The following is a 20,263-nucleotide window of genomic DNA, read 5'->3' as shown; positions in this document are numbered from 1 at the left end:
TAATACATAATTTCCACACCCGCCACAAGTATTCGCTGCCGGAGCAGCTACGTCAAACTATCGACATTTGTAAACCAAAATTTTTAGATTATATAAAGAAATTGCTCCGATAAAAACGAAAAAAGACTTGAACAAATACTAAGTCCTGGTTAGGGCTTCGACAAGGAATTTTATTAAAATACTGCCCATATTGTTAAATTTCGGTAAACAGTTAATACTATAATTCTTAAAAGTTTCCCCTTGGTTTTTGGGAACCATGGTTCGCACCATCCACCACAGATGGCAGCACCGTGGTTACACATTTCCGTTCCATGCGACTTCCGTTCCATTCACTAAATGACTCCTATCAGATGCCGTATACCGAGATCTTAGATGTTACACATAAAAAAAAAGTTTTGATATTTAAAGAGGATAGGTTAATTGTCCTTTGACTTTAATTATTACGATAACAAAGTTTCCACACACTTCTAGCCTCCAATCATAACACAGAGTGCCGAGGGAATGGCATAACCGCCTTTTGCGCACAACAGGCAGACGGGCAGGTAAAGGTAGTGACTACTTTGGTAAAAATGAGAGAGAGAGAGAGAGAGAGAGAGAGAGAGAGAGAGAGAGTAAGCGACGGCTACATTTCTTCCTAACCTATCTGAAACTAAGTGTACTGGATTTAGAGGGGTCTGGAGGCGTGCATCGTGTGCTTATTGGGAATTTGCCAGCCACGGCAGCAATTATTGATGCCATGACTCACTCCTCCATCTTAACTCCAGACAATGACTAGTTTAAGTTGGGCCCAGGTGAAACCTGCACGGACATCAGGGCTCAAGTCACGCGGGGCGCATCACGGCTTGCATCAAGCAAAGCAGGGTTTGAGTCAGGACGGTCCCGGAAGAAATAGTTAAGTCGGGGCAGAAAAGTTTTGACCATGCTGGGATCGCATACACCTCTGCAGTTCGAACTGGTTTTCTGCGCGTGGCCGGGATTGATACCACTGGCCCATGCGCCCCTGGCAGTGGGTGTGGACTACACTGGTCACCCGAAGGGAAGCCTAAGATGCACATCAAGTTCTGCCATTCCCGATTACACCCGAACAATTCACCTTCGGCCAACCTCGGGTTTATTCATTTATATTTATATTTCTCTGCTTATTTTAATGTAGCTATACTAACCTAACTAACCGTCCATAGTATTTTAAAGTGTTTTAATGTAGCTAACCTAACTGACCACTTTTAATATTTGAATTCATTTTTCCTGCGCAAAAATAAAACAAATCCCGAGGTTGGACGAAGGTGAATATTCGGGCTTGTTCGGGCAGGGACAGAACTTGATGTACATCTTAGGCTTCTCGTCACCCGACAGGCTGCCAGTCAGCGGAGGGAGGCCTACAGTTCACAGGGATGAGAGCCACACCCGAACAGTTCCGAAGTTACCCAAAGTTGGCCGCTCGCTTGTGAAAGAACATCATATTGCATGGTCATAGACTATTTTAAATAACGCTAACCTAACCTAACTAACCGTGTGTTTTAGTTACAATAAGCTAACCTAGTGTAACCTATCCTCACGAAAATAAATAAAGAACTGATATTAATTACGCAGACCGAGCCTAACATAACATAATGCTTCGGTGAACTTCGGATCTGTCCGGGCCGGTTTAGGGCTGGGGCTTTCATCCTTAATACATGTCTTTACAATCGATTAAAATTGAATTTAAAGAGCAAACCATCGGTGCATGTCTAACCAGAGGCTCTTATAGCCAAAAATATGTGATTTTTCATGGTATCTGACATGATTTTTTTTTAAAACCCAATTTGAGAACTTTCTCAAATATAGAAATTACTTAGCGTCCTTCATAAATGTATGTACTATCGATAAAAATTAAATTTAGAGTTCGAACCAACGTACAGGTTTAACCAAGGGCTCGAATAAACTCGAATGTGTGATTTCATGGTTTAAGTCACATTAAGTTATATATTTTTTTGACGTGAAAACGTCTAATAAATCGATGAACGCCGGCTGCCCACACGAAAAAGTGTCCCGTTACGCACATTGTCCCCTTACGCTGTGTCCCGTTACGCTCATTGTACGCTTGCGCCGCATCTATCTCTCTTCCACTCGATTGGAACAACCATCGATTTGACTTTTTTGAGGCACATTAAACCTGAAACATTCCCATTCGTTTCCTACTTTTCCTATCACAGCGTCCTATCCTTAACAGAATAACACAGATTGGAAGAAGTTAAATAGCAAACATGTATAAAAGTTATAGTTAAAATAATATCTTCGTTAAAGTAATAAACATATTTGAATTAAAGAGTGCAAATAAAAGTAAAATTTATCAATTAAATTGTAGATTTCATTTCACTCCTTCTTTGTATCCATACGAAATAGTGATGATACAATAAAAACGATTCAATTTATTCATGAAAGTATGCAATCGTTTCATCGATGTTTTGTTATGACGTTGTCACGTCAAAACTATCGTCCGTAAACCGACTTTACAGACAAAAAATTTTAGTTCACCTTTCGCCATGGGCGACATGAGCAGCAGCTCGACGCTCCAGCCGCCGGCGCTGATGCCGAACACGGTGACGTCGCGCGGGTCGCCGCCGAAGCTCGCGATGTTGCGCTGGATCCAGCGCAGCGCCAGCACCTGGTCCTTCATGCCGGCGTTGCTGGTCACCTCGGGGTGCTCCACGTTCATGAAGCCTGCACGCACGCGTTCACACACCACCTTCCTCAGTCTCGGCTTCGAATATAATATATACTGCATAGAAGTCGCCAGCCCAGGTTAAAATTACTAATACGGTTTGAGGTAGTTGGTTAATTCACCGCCGCAATCGCCACCATCTCCAGGGCATCGACTTGCGGTGGTCCCTAGCGGAGAAGAAGTGTCAAACTCTTCAAACACCCCTTCCCCACCCTCCCTCAAACATGCGTTGTCCTCCACCCACCATCTACCCCACCTCTCATACCTACAGTTTTGTGACGCACAAACTCCCGTTGAACGACCTTGAGCTGCAGTGAATGTTGGTTGGGGGGTAGCGGGGGAATGACAGCGGGCGACAGTGCTGCGCTCTAACGTGCACATAACAACCCAAGACGATACAGGGAGTTACAGCAGCGCTCTGCAGCGGTAAAGTTCCCAAGCTGCTCATCACACGCTCCTGAAAAACGTAGAGTAAATCCTATCCACTCGCGACTTCTATACAGTATTATATATTCAAAGGTCTCGGCGACCGTCACGAACCAACAACACTGCACACTCATTAATTCCCTTCCCTCAGCCTGGGCACACTATGCGATTAAATAGTTACGCTTATTATGATCCACGTTCATGAAGCCTGCACGCGCACGTTCATCGCCTCCCTCAATCCCGGGAGACATTGTGGTGGTTACGTGGTGAACCAACAACACTGCACACTCATGAAGCCCGCTCACTGATTCATATCCTTCCTCAGCCTGGGCACATTATGCGATTATATAATTATGCTAATTATGCTCCACATTCATGCACACAAATATATATGTATATACACACTCATTTACGCCATCGGCCTGGGGACACCATGGCGATTATATAATTAAAACATTCCACACATGCATTCATTATCTTCTTCAACCTGGGGCACATAAAGGAGATTCTACAACTAACCGATGCTCCACGCTCATTAAGCCTGCATTCTCGAGCACCATCATTACCTTCTTCAACATGGGCGCATAATGGAGATTGTACAACTAACTAGCGCTCTTCAGTCATTAAAGCTGCATGCACAAAAACCGTCATTACCTTCTTTAACCTGGGCACAACATGAAGATTCTACAATTTACCAATGATCCACACTAATTAAGCCTGCATCCACAAACACCATCATTACCTTCTTCAAACTGGGCACATCATGGAGATTCTACAATTAACCAACGCCCCACAGTCAAGAAGCCTGCATGCATAAACACTATCATTATCTCCCTTAACCTGGGCACTTCATGGAGATTCGACAGTCAACTAATGCTCCACACGTATGAAGCTTGCTTGCACACACAATATTTACATTCCTTAACCTGGCACATCATGGTGATTATATTTTTAACTAATGCTTCACGTTTATGAAGCCCGAATGCGCGCGCGCACACACACACACACACTCAATACCTTCCTCAACTTAAGAAAATCCCGGTGATTTTTACATAGAAATAATAAACTTATAAGTGCTACTCATTTATGATAACAGAATTAGACCGATAAATATTTCATGTTGTTATGAGAAACGTACGGGAGCATATCCTAAATTTTTATGCTTCTGTAACAACATGTTCTTGTATGCTATTTTAAATTAATTCCTACCTTGGGTATTTTTTTTTATAAATGGTTAAATCTTTTAAATACATAATTATCTAAGGGTTTTGAGAAACTTAAAGGCCAATTTATATTTAAATTATTGCATGAACACAAGACACAAAACCGTGTGGTGTTTCTAAGTTACCTGTTTCTAAGTTATGACAGTTATACATTGTGTTTTTCTAGGTTGTGATACTTCTAAGTTATGATTTTTAAGTTCCGACGTTTCTAAGTTGTGTGGTTCGGTGTTGTATTTTCTAAGTTAAATGTTCCTAAGTTATGATTGTTCTATGAGTTGTGTTTCTTAGTTACGAGAGTTCTAAGTTGTATGTTTCCAAGCTATGTGGTTTTGACTTTTTTGATAGTTTTGAATTGAATGTTTGAACGTAAAGCTTGATGTAGGATTTTCTAAAAAAAAAAAAATGTAATTTTTAGACCCAATATTTCGTGAAAAAGTTGAAGTTAACTTGTGTATGCTTGTTCAAACACCTCAAACACAGTAATTGGCTTCATTATCAGAAATAAGACTAATGGCTAATGTCACTTGAAAAGATTTTATTTTAAAATCATACACAATACCTTAATGAAAATTTATGTCTAAATATTTTTATTTGTATGGTCACCTCCAAAAATTTAAACACACACATACAGCCATACACGTTATCTTACTAAACAATGTGAAAATATGTATTTATTTTGTCAATTTAAAAATTTTGAACACAGACTAAGGATTAGAAACTAGAACATTAATTTAGACGCGGTTCAAAGACGATACACATAAATCTGCAAGCTAAAGCGCCGATGGATACTTGCAACGTTCCAGCAACGTTGCAAGAGGTCGTGATGAAAGTCGTCACGCCCTAATTAACAGCGAGAGTACCTCGCAGTTGATTACGACCCTCCGTAACGTTTTCATTGTGCTAATTGGACGGGAAATGGGCTTTAAAATATCTAATTAACTTAATGTCCTTGACCCAATTTAACCCGGCCATTCTCGTTGGAGATTAATCTTGAGGGAAGAACGGAGTGGGTGAATTAAGGGCTACGAGATGTGGTCGTTCAATCCAGCTGAATATATGTTTCCACTTACAAGTTAAGGGGGGTTAGGGCCCGCCATCCTGTAGTTTGTCATCTTCTGCTATAGTTATAATTTTGAACAATTAATTAATCTCAATTTTTGGCTTGTCGAGGCCTTAACCATATCTCTCAGATCTTCTCTAACTTGTCGCAACCACGTACTTATTTACCAACAGGTTCTAGTCGGTAAGCGCCGCGAGTAAATAAATAATTACTTCACGCGGGTAATCACACCAGTGCACAAGTGTTGCCTTCAACAAGTTGCCAATGCTAAGTCCTATGCCATGTCAAAGAAAAAAAAATAGTACGGGAGCTTTATTGCAAGAGGTATAAAAATATTTGAAATTGAAAGATGGAGAGGGACAGAGAAAAACATTGTTAACAAGATGCAAGTTTCCTTGGTTAAATTTAAGATGTATTAGGATATTGTTTTACTTTCTTTGTTACGTAAAATTAAAACCTTACAAATACTAAAAAATAGCCTTATTTCAATAACAGAGAAACTGGTTTTATTTTTGTTATGCCTGTATGGATGTTAAAAGCACGAAGAAATTACGTCAATATAATTAATGTGTGTGTACACTGATCATGACCACTTTCTTACAGTCAACATACAAAAAAAAATTAAATGTAAATTACTTTTCATCTTAAACAATTTTACTTTTCTAGCAAATTTGTGCTAAAATTATTTAGAGCACTTTATATTTGTCAAAAAAAATTTCTTAATTTGCCATCTAAAGAACACGCGTGTTTTGTTTTTATAACTTGGCAAAAGATTATGCATTTCATTACTATTATACTATAGTTGATGAACACTGTTGCTGCAGAAAAGTCTTCATCGCGAAGTTTTACAATTAAAATAGCTTACAACAAAAGCATAATCCGAATCGTTTATTAAAAAGGACGCAATACTTCTGCAAATTCATTTTGAAGCAGGGTAGAAACACTTAATTGCTATCCAAGTTCTATGAACATCCAGAAAAATTTCTACCAGATTTTTAGTTTCATGGACCCTAGACATATCGTCTAACTAAATGTGTCACTTTTTATGAACATGATAACTGCCGTCAATTTTCACAAATCACTTTCAGACTGATACATACAACATAAAGATATAAAAAATCAGTTGAGTTAATGGGCAAAATCTAACGAACGATTTCGAAATGGGGAAAATTTAAAGGAAATATAATAAATCACTGTAACTCCCACAGATTATATGCTGTATTTTACAGCGTTTCTTCAATTTATAAAAATGAATATTGATTTGAGGGTGAAGTTAGGAAATTATTAGTTACTTGTGTGTTATCGAAAAATACGCTAACAATAATTATCTCTAAAAGTTTATATATTAATATTTATTCTTAAAATAATTATTATTTGAAATAATTTTTTATATATATTTTATATAAATTTAACAAAAACTGGTTCTTCTAATAGTTAATATTGAAATTGACATGCCGTTCCAATAAAACAAAATGGTAGCGTATTTAATTTTGTGTCATTTTTTTTAATAGGTGTGACAGCAATAGCCTACTTGATAAATCAGTATGTAGTCTATATTGTATTCAAGTCTCAAAAAATAATTACTAGATCCATAAATCCCGTCCTAAAGTTGGAGCGATGATTATTTAGCGGATTTATTTCACTCCAGGCTAGACTCAACTTGCCTATACATAATCAAGTCTTTTATGGTCGATGACAACGTCACACTCTTGGGCAAGTTACACGTTCATAACTGGCTCAGAGTCGTAAATGGCGCGTCGAGAACACTGGATAGCCTGAAAATTAATGTAAAATAGATGTATATGTACTTCAAGTCTAATTAGCTGCTCGGGAAATACGGAAAATAATCGTGGATCTACCTATAGTATCGTTGCTATTGTTTGCACAGGTACTTTTAAAAAATAAAAAATTCTGTGGAAACCAGTTGCCAAAAAATAGTTTGTAATACCACAATAAATATATCGTAACTTTGTACAACATAATACCTATGATCATTTTGGCGTACATGAAAAACGTTTTTCGAGATAATACTGAGTATTTATTACAGAAAATTGACGCAAAATTTTACATTTTAATAATGTTTCATCAAGCATGATTTTTTTTAAAAAAATGGAAAAAAATTGGACTTTGTTTTGCTTTCTTGTGCTTCTTAATGTGCGCAGTTAATACTGGAAAGCTGTTCAGGAAAAATTATGATCCCAGTATTTTGTAGTGATACAGTTGTGTTCACGTAAATGTATGAATGTTCAAACATCTGTTGGTTTACATGAATATTTCTGTTCCGTTGATAAAAAAGGGGGTTGTCTGTAAAGTCGGTTTACGGACGATAATTTTACGCGATAACGTCATAAGAAAACATTGATGGAAAATTGCATACTTTTTCATTTCTCAAATATTATTTACAGTTTGAGCAAAATTTAATTTAAATAATTTGTTTAAATATAATCACGAACAATTAGTTGAAAAGCCCACCTTAACCTGGTTGATATTATAGAAGATTTTCTCGCACGGTGGTTGGCCGGTTCTTGCACGCTCGGCTCAGGCGGAACGTGACACTTTTTCGTGCGTGCAGCCGGCGTTTATCGATTTATAAGACGTTATCACGTCAAAAAGTTTTTTTGGACGTGACAACATCTAATAAATCGATGAACGCCGGCTGCACGCACGAAAAAGTGTCCCGTTACGCACATTGGAACGTTACGCTGTGTCCCGTTACGCTCATTGTACGCTTGCACCGCATCTATCTCTCTTCCACTCGATTGGCCTATGCGTCCGAGGAGAAGAAAGACAGCGGCAGCACACAAGTTACATCTACACGTGAACTGTTTCGTCGACTGGTTATAAAGCGAATTGAAAAGTTAATACGGTTTTCATTGTTTATTACAAAAACAATTTCGGCTATAAAGGTTAATTATTCTTGCATTTTAAAAATCTGATTACTAGTATAATTTCAAGTATTTAGGTTATGTTAGTTTGATTACAGTTTATTTATATGAAAACTTGTTCATAAAGTGCAGTAATAATAGGTTATGTTACAATTGACTAAAACATTATGGTGATTCATATAATTTATTATAGATATTTGATTACAGTTTATTTAGGCAGTTTTTAAAATTAATTAGAAGTCATTTACACGTGAACTGTTTCGTCGACTGTATATAAAGTGAAGTGAAAAGTTAATGTGGTTTTCATTGCTTATTACAACAACAATTTCGGCAATAAAGGTTAATTATTCTTGCATTTCAAAAATCTGATTACTAGTATAATTTGAAGTATTTATTCTTTTAATATTAAAATAAAAATGATTCAATTTCATTCATAAAAGTATGCAATCATTTCATCAATGTTTTTATATGACGTTGTCACGTTAAACTATCGTCCGTAAACCGACTTTACAGACAACCAATTTTTTTTTGAAGCGGTTGTATGTAGGCACCGAGTGGGTTGACGTCACTCACCCAGCACGCCCTTCCTGTACTCGAAAGAGACGAAGACGGTGGGTATGTTGACCAGGTTGTCCGGCCCCCAGTAGTCCTGGATGCCCGAGCCGGCGTTGAACCCGCCGCCGTGGATCCACACCAGCACGGGCAGAAGCCTACCGGGGAGCACTCTGGCGGCCTGCGCGGGAAACACAGTTTTTTTTTGCCTTCCGAACGTGTGAACATCTCCAACTCCCAGGATGGGGGAAGCCTTCACTTCACAGACGCGAGAGCCAAACGCCCGATCGTGCATCTTCGGGGTTTCTTTTTTTTTGTTCATTGTAAATAAATATGGCGGTGTTGATAAAAAGGATACTAATGGTCAATTAGTAGAGACCTGCAAAATTCGCGGATTCATTTCGTGATATTCTACAATTCAAATAATTATACCTTAGCGCTGCTTCTACCACTGGTTCACTGTTAATCTGGAGGACTGAGGGCCAATTAGAGACCCTCACTCATAGACGTGTCGAATCACAGGCCACCCAGTCGAGACGACTCACAAGTCAGCAGCCAATGAACAGGTAGATTTTGCCCGAGTGTGTAGAGTGTAGTAGAGTCAATGAATTCGCGAATTTTGCAGGTCTCTATCAATTAGGTTAGGTTAGCTACATTATAAATATTTCAAAACATTGTGGACGGTTGATTTGGTTAGGATAGCTACATTAAAGATACGGGAAAAAAAAGCACGAACTTCGGGGAACTTCGGGTTTTGGCTCTCTCGTCTGTGAAAAGAAGGCTTCCCCCCAGGATGCGGCATTCGGTGGCGGTTGATTTCGTGAACGTCCAATCCAAGGTGCTGCCATCTGCGGCGGATGGCGCGAACCAAACTCTGTAGTACCAACTGTTTAACGAATTAAAAAAAAATCAGCAGTATTTTAATAAAATTTCTTGTGAACGTGTAGTCAAGGTGCTGCGATCTGTGGCGGATGGTGCAAACCAAACTCTGTTATACCAACTGTTCAACGAATTAAAAAAAAAATCAGCAGTATTTTAATAAAATTCCTTGTGAACGTGTAGTCAAGGTGCTGCCATCTGTGGCGGATGGCGCGAACCAAACTCTGTAGTACCAACTGTTTAACGAATTAAAAAAAAATCAGCAGTATTTTAATAAAATTTCTTGTGAACGTGTAGTCAAGGTGCTGCGATCTGTGGCGGATGGTGCAAACCAAACTCTGTTATACCAACTGTTCAACGAATTAAAAAAAAAATCAGCAGTATTTTAATAAAATTCCTTGTGAACGTGTAGTCAAGGTGCTGCCATCTGTGCCGGATGGCGCGAACCAAACTTTGTAGTACCAACTGTTCAACGAATTTAAAAATAAATCAGCAGTGTTTTAATAAAATTTCTTGTCAAAAAATCAGGTACCGGGGTTTGGTATTTTTTTTCCCAAGTCTATTTCTCTTCTATCGGAGCCGTTTCATTAATATATAGTTTTAAAATTTCGGGCTGATAATCAAACGATTCTCTAGTCGACCTAGCTGCTCCAGTGAGTGCGGAAACTACGTGTGATTCGCGTATAGAAATCTAGTTGAAAACACAATGTGCATACGTATTTATCACCTTCGGCAATTCCAAAATTTTCATATTGTAAGTGTATTTGCAACACGAGAACACACGAATTTTCCCGTTAAAGAGGTTAGATGTTACACATTATCTCACTCACAAGTTTTTTTTTTCACCCCGGTTATATTTTTAAAGCCAAATGTATTAATTTTTGGATCAGTCCGGTTTCTCTTTATTGTAGGACCCGAGTTTAGTAGTCGGCTGCCACCTAAGGCGTTCCAGCCTTTTTTTTTGTTAAGTTGGCCTCTTTTAGACTTTGGAGATCCCTCTTCATCACAAGGCAGTGGATTTATAATTTATTTAACTCTGTGAAGGGGATTGGACTTAAAAAAAAAATCAACAATAAATATAAAAATAATATAAAATTTTTTTGAGACTTAAATGAAATTATATTGCTATTATATAAGTACACTTCCAATCGCATTCCTAAATTTCACATAAACAGTGATGGGAAAGGGGATTAACCCCAAGGAGTAAGGGTCGCATACTCCACTAACTTCGGTCGCCTACTACACTAACTTCGGTCGCCTACTCCACTAACTTCGGTCGCCTACTCCACTAACTTCGCCGTGCCAAAGTTCCACCTTCTCCGCCCCAGTTACCGTTTAAGGGGGTGCCTCCCATATTTCAGGTCAAGATTTAATATTTACAGTAATTACAGATAAACGTTTAGTATTTTTCGATAGTTTAACTTTCACGAAATAAAAAATATACATAGCGCATACATTTTGCATAATTAGCTGCCAAAGTTACATATTTAACGTTTTTGGGTCGTACAAATAAGGAGAATTTAATTTATTGCAGAACTGAAACTTTTTATGTTTTAACTGCTATGATACTGTCTGCTTCAAGAAATGGTGGTTTGAATTTACATCAGAAATTATTTATTAATTTTACCTGGCATTTTCAAAATTCTCAAAAAATTTTACGATTTTGACAGCCAAGCAAACATGAAATTTTTTTTTTTTGTGATAGAAATGCAAACCATATCATGAAGTTGCCAGTGGCATTGCAGTTAATCCTAAAAAAAGTTTCAGTTCTGCAATAAATTAAATTCTCCTTATTTGTACAACCCAAAAAAAAACGTTAAAAATATAATCTTTGGCAGCTAATTATGCAAAATGTATGCGCTGGATATATATTTTTAATTTCGTGATAGTTAAACAATTGAAAAAAGTCTGAAAGTTGATGAGTGATTAATATAAATATAAAATCATGTCTTGAAATCAGAGATTAGAGAAAGTTACAGATGGAGCATACACACAGTTTGTAGGTATCTCTGCTGAAGCCAGGGGACGTAAGGGGGAAGCAGGTCGCCGCCATATTGTGACATGAAGAAAATTGCATTTTCTCATAAGTGATGCATGTATGGTGGTGGAAAAGTGCCTGAATATTAAACAAATGAAGACTTTTGACTGGAGAAAAATGATTGTGTACAAGAGTATGTAGTAAACTACATTTCTATACACTATATAAACAAATGGCCGCCATCTTCTTACGTGAACAAACTGGCCACAGTGCTCAGAGCTTATGCTCCTACTGTAACTTTCTCTAATCTCTGCTTGAAATGGGAGGCACGCCCTTAAGGGAGCTTCACCAGGGCCCCTGCGAGGCCTTCACAGCCTTCGCAGCCACTGCAGTGGTACCAAGGCACACCAAGTCCTCGCTGTACTTCTCCCTTACACGACTTCCCCTACGTCATAACGTTGCCCGTATCCCTCGCGACGCGTAAGTACTTATGCACCGAGAGAAAGGTTTGTTTGCCACAGCAAAATATTTGTTTATATTTGAGGAAATACATTTATTTTGTTGATTCAAACAAATATTTTGTTGTTGGAAAGATTTTGTTGATCCAGAAAAATGGTTTGGTCAGTTTAACTGTATATTTTGTTAGGTGTAATGAATCAATTTTGTTACTCACAAAATTTGGTTTCGCCAACAAAATATTTTGTTACAGGAAGTAAATAAGTATTTGTTTCGCCATGTATAAACAAATATTTGTTTGATTCAAACCAACCTTTTTCTCCGTGTGGAGGGCCGTGTCACTTACTGAGGAAATACTACGTCACGCGTGAACTGTAAAACGTGGTTGAGGAAGTTCACGAGTTAACAAGAATGAAGTACCTACTACAAGAAGAGAAGATACCAGCTTGATGACACATCAACAATTAAATTGACTTTCATCAGACCTTCAAGGGTGGTATCTAAAGAAGGAAAAAAAAATGTATGAGAGATAAAAAGATCACAAAAAACAACAACGTAGAAGTTAAAAAAAACCCGCTAAGATACAACATTTTTCAAGAAGACAATAGTGAGATAATGATAAAAAAGAAATTGGACGAGTAAAGACGACGAACCGGTGAAGTTTTCGGAATTTCAAGAAGCGTAGAATGCTCATCAGTAGTATACAATAGCACTATTAGCGGCTGAAGCCGGACTCAGGTACCTGGTGCCAGTCCGCCATCTTTGTTGTGACGTCCGCAATTTTTCCTCTTGCGAAGCAAAAACAATGGAAAACGTGGAAAACGAACCCGGAACGCTGTGGTCTCCATTTAAATTAAATAAAATGCAGAAAAAAACTTATTTTATTTGTTAATTAAAAATTTCTATAAATTAAAACTGATCAATGAATAACTTTAATAATAAATACTTTCATTCTTTTGAAATATTTTAATACGTAGTTGTAAAATAATTTACGGAGTTAAATGTGACGTGGTGAATTAAAATACAACGTAATTGAGTAAAATAAAAACAATACGTGAAAGAGTAAATCATGCGAATACTTCGAAAATAACATCGACCCATCGACATGTCGATAAAGGCGGACATCCTTTGCGTTCGTCCGTCCACAAGCCCAGCAGGTCACATTGATAGGCAGGTCCGTGTTAATAGTTTACCACTTGGATGCTGCCAACTAACTATTGAGGCTCAAATTTGTCCGAAAATTTATCTTGTAAAAAAAAAAAAGGTTTTACCAGTTTGGCGATCATTTACGCTAAGCACTTATTTCCGATTGAAAAAAAAATATCTAAAACATTTATTTAAATACATTTTCGAGTTACGGTGCATTATTAATCACTTTTTGTTTCCCAGAACATTTTTCTTCTTCTTCAAATTTCAAACTTTAAACGTGTTCATAGTACCTTCATTGGAAATAAAATCCACTAACTCCACTTTCTAATTTACAGGATCTAGAAGACAACAGCCTGGGAGCTAGCTACAGCAATACTGGCTTAGCCTAACTTTGACCGAACTATGTTGGAACGCAATAGTTCGGTCCCTAAGGCGGCCAGAGGTTTACTAATAGATGTAATTTTTTTACCGTTTCACCAACACGACCACACGATTATATGCCTGCGCGAGTGTCGGCCTGAACTACCTGTTACATGCACTAATGGGCTAACTACCCATGCATGTTCTGTGTTCCCAGGGGTTCGTAGGAGCGGCTCGCACAGCTTTACACTACACGCCACACCCGAGTTTGACTAGATCACTTGAAATTACAGCACACAGACAAGCCTCTAATGCACACCAACACGACACTACATCACGCCAGTTAGCCGATCTAACTGGTGGGGAGCTTCACTCCCCCGCCGAATTAGGTACACGTAACTTTTATAGCATTACACAACCTACCAGCGCACACACAGGCCCGTGTGCCAAACCTATCCTACAAGACACGCACCCCCGTCGTCGATTCAAATGATTCTACTTAGCGAGTTATTCTGGCCTCGCCCACGCTTACTGCCCCGGATGGCAATATGGTGAATCGGCGGCGGCCTATCTACCTTGGCGAGGTGGGGAGATAGCAAGTCGTCTGGACACCCTATGCTCACCAGGGCGACGGACAAGGATGTTAGGGATCACCGAAGAGCCCAGCTTAAGCCGAACAGCCCCACACTGTCAGAAACTGAATTAAATTTACGGGACTTTTCAAAAAGAAGGAATTTAAAACTCGAATGGGAAAGGTCTTCGTAATTTCAAATAACTGGATATTCGTAGAAACCACGCAGAGTTTTTCGACTTCCGAGTTGAACGTTTCGTTATAAACAAAGGTAAACACGTGTAGACAAAAGAATAGTGTTCTTGCTGTGGACTTATTTTTTTAAATTCTGTTAGTAAACCAATAATATTCTTTTGGATTCATGTACAAGATAAGTGAACTCAAGTGTCCGTACATATACCACGATAGTCGTAAATGTACAAAGATCCCTGGGTGGTTTGTGGCCAGCGATCTTCGAAAAATCGAAGGTGAAAATGTTTAACAGCCCCAAGGCTGTAGCTGTGCTACACATGTTCACCAGTGAACTGCTCTTCCCCTTTGGATTTAAAACTCTTGCAAAATTGTAAGTCAGTACCCATGGTATGTCTTGTGTAAGAGAGAAACAGACATCGATGGTAGGCAAATTTCATGTAAATCAAAGAACTTAACTATAAATACTAGATTGCAAGCTAGTTTTTAGTTTTTATTTTGTTAGAAATTTAATGGATGTAGTTACACGTGTTAAAATATTGAGAGTGTAATAGATTAATATTTTTGTTGCTGGAATTGTCTCGTTTCAACTGTTGTGCTGAATTTTTTGGGTTCGGTATTTTTGAACTGTCATCATTTGTGGGGGTTTTTTGTTCTGTTAGTCCATTTTTCTTTGTTTTTCTTTTGTTTGTTGACCATATTCCTGTTGTGGAGTATTGTGTGGTGTTTATATCCTAACAGAAATTTTTTGCTTAATTTGTGTTTTTTTTGTTTTCTTCTACAGACATAAATGTGCTTAGCAATGGCGCATGTCCAAAAGCTTACATCAAGTCATAATCAAGAAGTTATGTATATCAATAGATATTGAAACTTAGAACTAACTAATGAATGGAGACACTGATAAGTAGAGACCTGCAAAATACGCGGTTTCGATGGCCTTCAGGATAGACTGCACATACCCCTGTACACTCGAGCAAATAACGCAAGTTCATTGGCTGACGACTTGTAAGTCGTCTCAGCTGGTTTGTCTGTGATTCGATCCTTCTTTGGTTGAGGGTTTATAACTGGTTGAGATTCGTCCAGATGGACAGTAAGCCAATAGCAAAATTATCTAAGAGGTATATGTGTTTGAATTCTAGCCTATCACCGAATGAATCCGCGAATTTTGCAGGTCTCTACTGATAAGTCATATGTGGTAAGCTCGGCTCACGTGATTTTTATAATTTTCACTGAGGCTCACCGTGGACACGTATACGTCCAAGTAGAGGCAGTCCTCCGACAGCGGCACAGTCACGTAGTCCACCGCCGCCTGGTAGCAGTAGGACACATCCTTTGTGGCGTTCCTCACCCCCCTCCAAGGCTTGATCGGCCGCGGCGACTGGAACACACGGCCGGGCATCGTGACCATTACGACCCGACAACTGAATTACCTGAGTTTTCCTGACTGTTGCCTCACTTCTTTTTTTTGACGTGACAACGTCTAATAAATCGATGAACGCACGAAAAAGTGTCCCGTAACGCTCATTGGTTGAGTACGAAAAAAAGTCCTTCAGTAAACTCATTAAGGACCCCGCCTACCTGGGCGCACATACAGTATGCTGAGCTTCAGGAGAAATCACGTAAATTAAAAACTTCCCAAGATATTAGAGTGGTATCTGTTCACGAAAAGAATTTTAATATGCTCTGGGGAATGATGAGTAGTCCGGTTTCCGGATTTGTGTTTTTTGACGTAACAACGTCTAATAAATCGATGAACGCCGGCTGCACGCACGAAAAAGTGTCCCGTAACACACCTTGTCACGTTATGCTGTGTCCCGTTACGCTCATTGTACGCTTGCGCCGCATCTATCTCTCTTCCACTCGATTCGAACTACCATCGATTTTGACTTTTTCGAGGCACATTAAACTTGAAACACTCCCATTCGTTTCCTACTTTTCCCATCATCGTCCTATCCTTAACAGAATAACACAGATTGGAAGAAGTTAAATAGCAAACATGTACAAAAGTTACAGTTAAAATAATCTCTTCGTTAAAGTAATAAACATTTTTGAATTAATGAGTGCAAATAAAAGTAAATTTATCAATGAAATTGTAGATTTAATTTCACTCCTTCTTTGTATCCATACAAAATAGTGATAATTCAATAAAAATGGTTCAATTTTATTCATAAAAGTATGCAAATATTTCATCAATGTTTTGTTATGACGTTGTCACGTTAAACTATCGTCCGTAAACTGACTTTACAGATAACAAATTTTTGTTAGACTTGCTTGGTAGTCATTAGCTACTACAGAAATTTAATGACTATCTTTAAGTATATATGACTTTTACTAACTTTTTTTTGACCATCCTCACCTATTCCTGACTTTACTTTAACTATCGACGAATATTCCCGACCATTCATGAATTTTCCTGACTTTTCTCTTGTTATACTTGGCTATTCCTGACCTTTACCTAACTATCTCTGCGTATCCACTACTTTTCTTGACTTCTCCTTGATTATCCCTTCCTATTCCTGACTTTTCCTTGACTATCACCGAGTATTCCCGACTTCTCCCCTTGGTTATACTTGGCTATTCCTGACTTTTACTTGGCTATCCCTACCTATTCCTGATTTTTCTTTGACTATCGCCGAGTATTCCCGAATTTTCCTCGACTTTACGTGAATTTTTTTCCTGGTTATACTTGGCTAAGCCTGACTTTTTTTACTGACAATCTCTGAGTATCCATGGCTTTTCCTGACCTTTTCCTGACTATCACTGAGTATCAGTATCCTTTACTTTTTCTTGAGATATCCCTGACCCTTTCTAGACTTTTCTTTGGCGATGAAATGACTTCTACTGGAAGTAGGTGTATTTGGTAGGTATGGGGACACCGGGTCATGGGTCGGGAGCCTAGGAGCCACGGCGGCCATCTTGGATTACGTCACTTCCGGCGGCCATCTTGGATTATGTCACTTCCGGCGGCCATCTTGGATTACGCCACTTCCGGCGGCCACCTTGGATTATGCCACTTCTGGTGGCCATCTTGGATTTGACCTTGACCTTTGACCCCGGCGGCCATTTTGTTTCTATCCGTCATTTTGTTTTTTAGAACATCCCCGACACATTTCGAGTTTCATCCGCCATCTTGAAAATCTTTATTTATTATCCGATTTTAATTAAAAATTTTTTTTAAATTTATAAAAAAAAATAATCAAAATTTTTAAATAAAATTTAAAAATATATTATTTCATAAAATATTAATTTAAAACCTACGCATCGAACGCCCCACTCATTCCTGTTACAATTTTTCATTACATCAACCATCTTGGAAAATCATAATTATTAACTTAGAAAATCAGGAAAAAATATATACCATCGTTGTCTGCTGGAGGCAGCCATCTTATTTAGTGGAGATCGCCATCTTGATTTCATCTGATGGATGTTATCATCAGTTGTAGGTTTCTAAAGTACGTTAGAGTATGTAAGGTCGAGTTCCTATCCCGTACCAGCATTATTATGAACCTTATAGACAAAAATCCACAAAAATCCACAAAATTCACAAAAATCCACAAAATCCACAAAATCCACAAAAATCCAGTCATTTTGTTGTTGTAACCACCATTTTTTCTTAAAGTCTTATCATTTATAGGTTTTGACTAAAATATATGTTATCAATACTATCGTTTTGGATGCGATGGTTAAAGTAATGATAATTAAAAAAACATTTATTACTCCATCTTAGCTGACCAGAAATTTTTCAGAGTCCTAACTCACAAGTAATAATCTCTTCTCATGTTTGCGTACTCGTGTTTAAAAGCTGCATGGAAGCAGATATTTTTAATGTCTGCGTATAATATCATTTCACCATTCTGTAAGACAAGTATAAGTATCAGTACCTCGTGGGATGTAGGTTCTATATAAAAATAATAAACAATATGTATGTAAAATTGTATTTATTAAATTAAGAACATATTTTACACAGCAAAAATGGAACAAAAACAGAAACTATAAATAAAAATACTGAAGCTTTACATCAAAAATGGAAACTGTACAGCAAAAACATAAACTATAAAACAAAAAACGGAAACTATACAACAAAAACGGAAACTGTACAGCAAACACATAAACTATACAACAAAATGAAAACTATACAACAAAAACAGAAAATAAATACAGCAGAAAAACTATGTCCGGAAAATAAATCATTCGTCGCCTCCAACATATCCGTGGGGGACTGTGCAGATACCATCTTCGCAGATCAGTCGTTTGTCGTCCTCCCACGTGATCGCCAGCTTATTGCTATATTCACTGTATAGTATGTGCTGCCGGGAGCGAATAGCTCTTACACCAGCCCTCCTTGTGCGGTGTTCTTGCAGGGCATCCAGGTAGTCACTGAATGTGATGCGGTTTTTAACCACACATCGCTGGATACCCTTAGCCTTCTTATCGACCTTACCACCACACCTGTAAGCGTAGAGTTTGGCTCGTAAGCTTACAAACTCCTCCATCACTTCCCCCCCACATTCATCTTTGAATTTACCAACAACTTTCTTGTTGGTGGGGGAGAAGCAAGGGTGGTCAGGAGGGTAGCAGCTGGTGTCGAACTTCTCCATCAGTGTAGGGTCGGCTTTGAGGTCATGGTAGAAATCATCGGTTTGTATCTCGTATACGAAACTATCGGTGTCCATGTATGCCAGATGAATGTTTTCAGAGTATTTAGGCTTCATGGTATTATAATGAAAGTCGTACATGAGTGTTTTTGAGAGGTCGAGAACGGCTAGTCCGGCATAGATCGGCTTATCGAAAATTATTGTTTCATGGTTCAGGTGTACAAGCGTCAAATTCGGTTCGTACATTGTGCGATCCTTGAAGGACGGGCGGCACACCAACTTCTTGAACCTCTTCTCAGAGCACACCAACTCCATTTTGAGCCTACGTCTCTTGTTCTCCATCAATTTTCCGAAGGTGGAGTTCACAGCCAACTTGAAGAACTCCTTCTCGAATTCGTTGGCTGCTGCTTTACGCTTGTTGGTGTTCAGTCGTATATAGGGCTCCAACCATGCCGACTGCTCAAACTGGAGGACTCGGTGTATCTTCGTCACTTTCAGCCCATGCGATACTGCTTGCTGGAGGTTTTTGTAGTGGACAATGTAGTGCTCTTTATTTTCCAGCGTTGTCATCAGCTTTGATTGTTTTGAGCCGGGAGGACATTGATTCACGGGGAGAAACGGAAGGTCTTTGTGACTTTCGTGGAGCTCGTGAGGGTACTCCACGTCACACTGAATTATGTAGCCAGTAGGTGAATTTTCCGGAATAGACATAACATCAACGGATGTGTCTGACCATTTGAAATGACGAATTGGAAGCGGCAGAGACATCGCCCACCCGTACAAATTATTTGCATCAATATACTCTAGGAATATGGATGGCTTGGAAGCATCATATGCCTCAGGCACATATGAATTATTCGCAACACAATGACGTTTGATGCTTTGTGCTACACCTCCATGAATACCGGCTTCTACAAACATGTACATATCATAATCGGTAAGAAGCTCTAGCTGTACACCTGTGGTTCGAAGCATCGCGTCGAAAGCGAACCCAGGACAAGAAATGTAGTGAGACGGGTCTAAACTATATGTCTCCAAACATATGGAACGGAAATTCTCGAATACATCTGCTAGGATCAGAACATCCGTCTTTAGGTACAAGTCAGCGTACTCTCCTAAGGTAGCACACTGAAACTTGTCCCAGACTTTCATTGCATGAGCGTAATCCGTCTCTGAAATCCCAGTATCAGTCAGACTGTTGTAGAAATCATCGATGGTCGGAAGACTAGCATCATCTAG

General features: G+C 38.6%; 1 protein-coding gene across 3 annotated transcripts in view; it reads right to left on the bottom strand.

Moving 5' to 3' along the window:
- The window catches only part of LOC134540544 (esterase E4-like), a 761,050-nt gene that overhangs the window by 30,156 nt on the left and 710,631 nt on the right, over positions 1-20,263 (bottom strand). For all 3 annotated transcript variants that reach the window (XM_063383349.1, XM_063383350.1, XM_063383351.1), the window contains 3 exons: positions 15,670-15,807; positions 8,869-9,028; positions 2,515-2,700 (listed from right to left, as the gene is read on the bottom strand). In XM_063383349.1, coding sequence (XP_063239419.1) covers positions 2,515-2,700; positions 8,869-9,028; positions 15,670-15,807 — 484 coding nt within the window. The remainder of the gene's footprint in view (positions 1-2,514; positions 2,701-8,868; positions 9,029-15,669; positions 15,808-20,263) is intronic.

Source organism: Bacillus rossius, chromosome 17 (assembly GCF_032445375.1).
Source record: "Bacillus rossius redtenbacheri isolate Brsri chromosome 17, Brsri_v3, whole genome shotgun sequence".
Taxonomy (NCBI): Eukaryota; Metazoa; Arthropoda; class Insecta; order Phasmatodea; family Bacillidae; genus Bacillus; species Bacillus rossius.
This window is presented reverse-complemented; position numbering and strand designations above follow the sequence as displayed.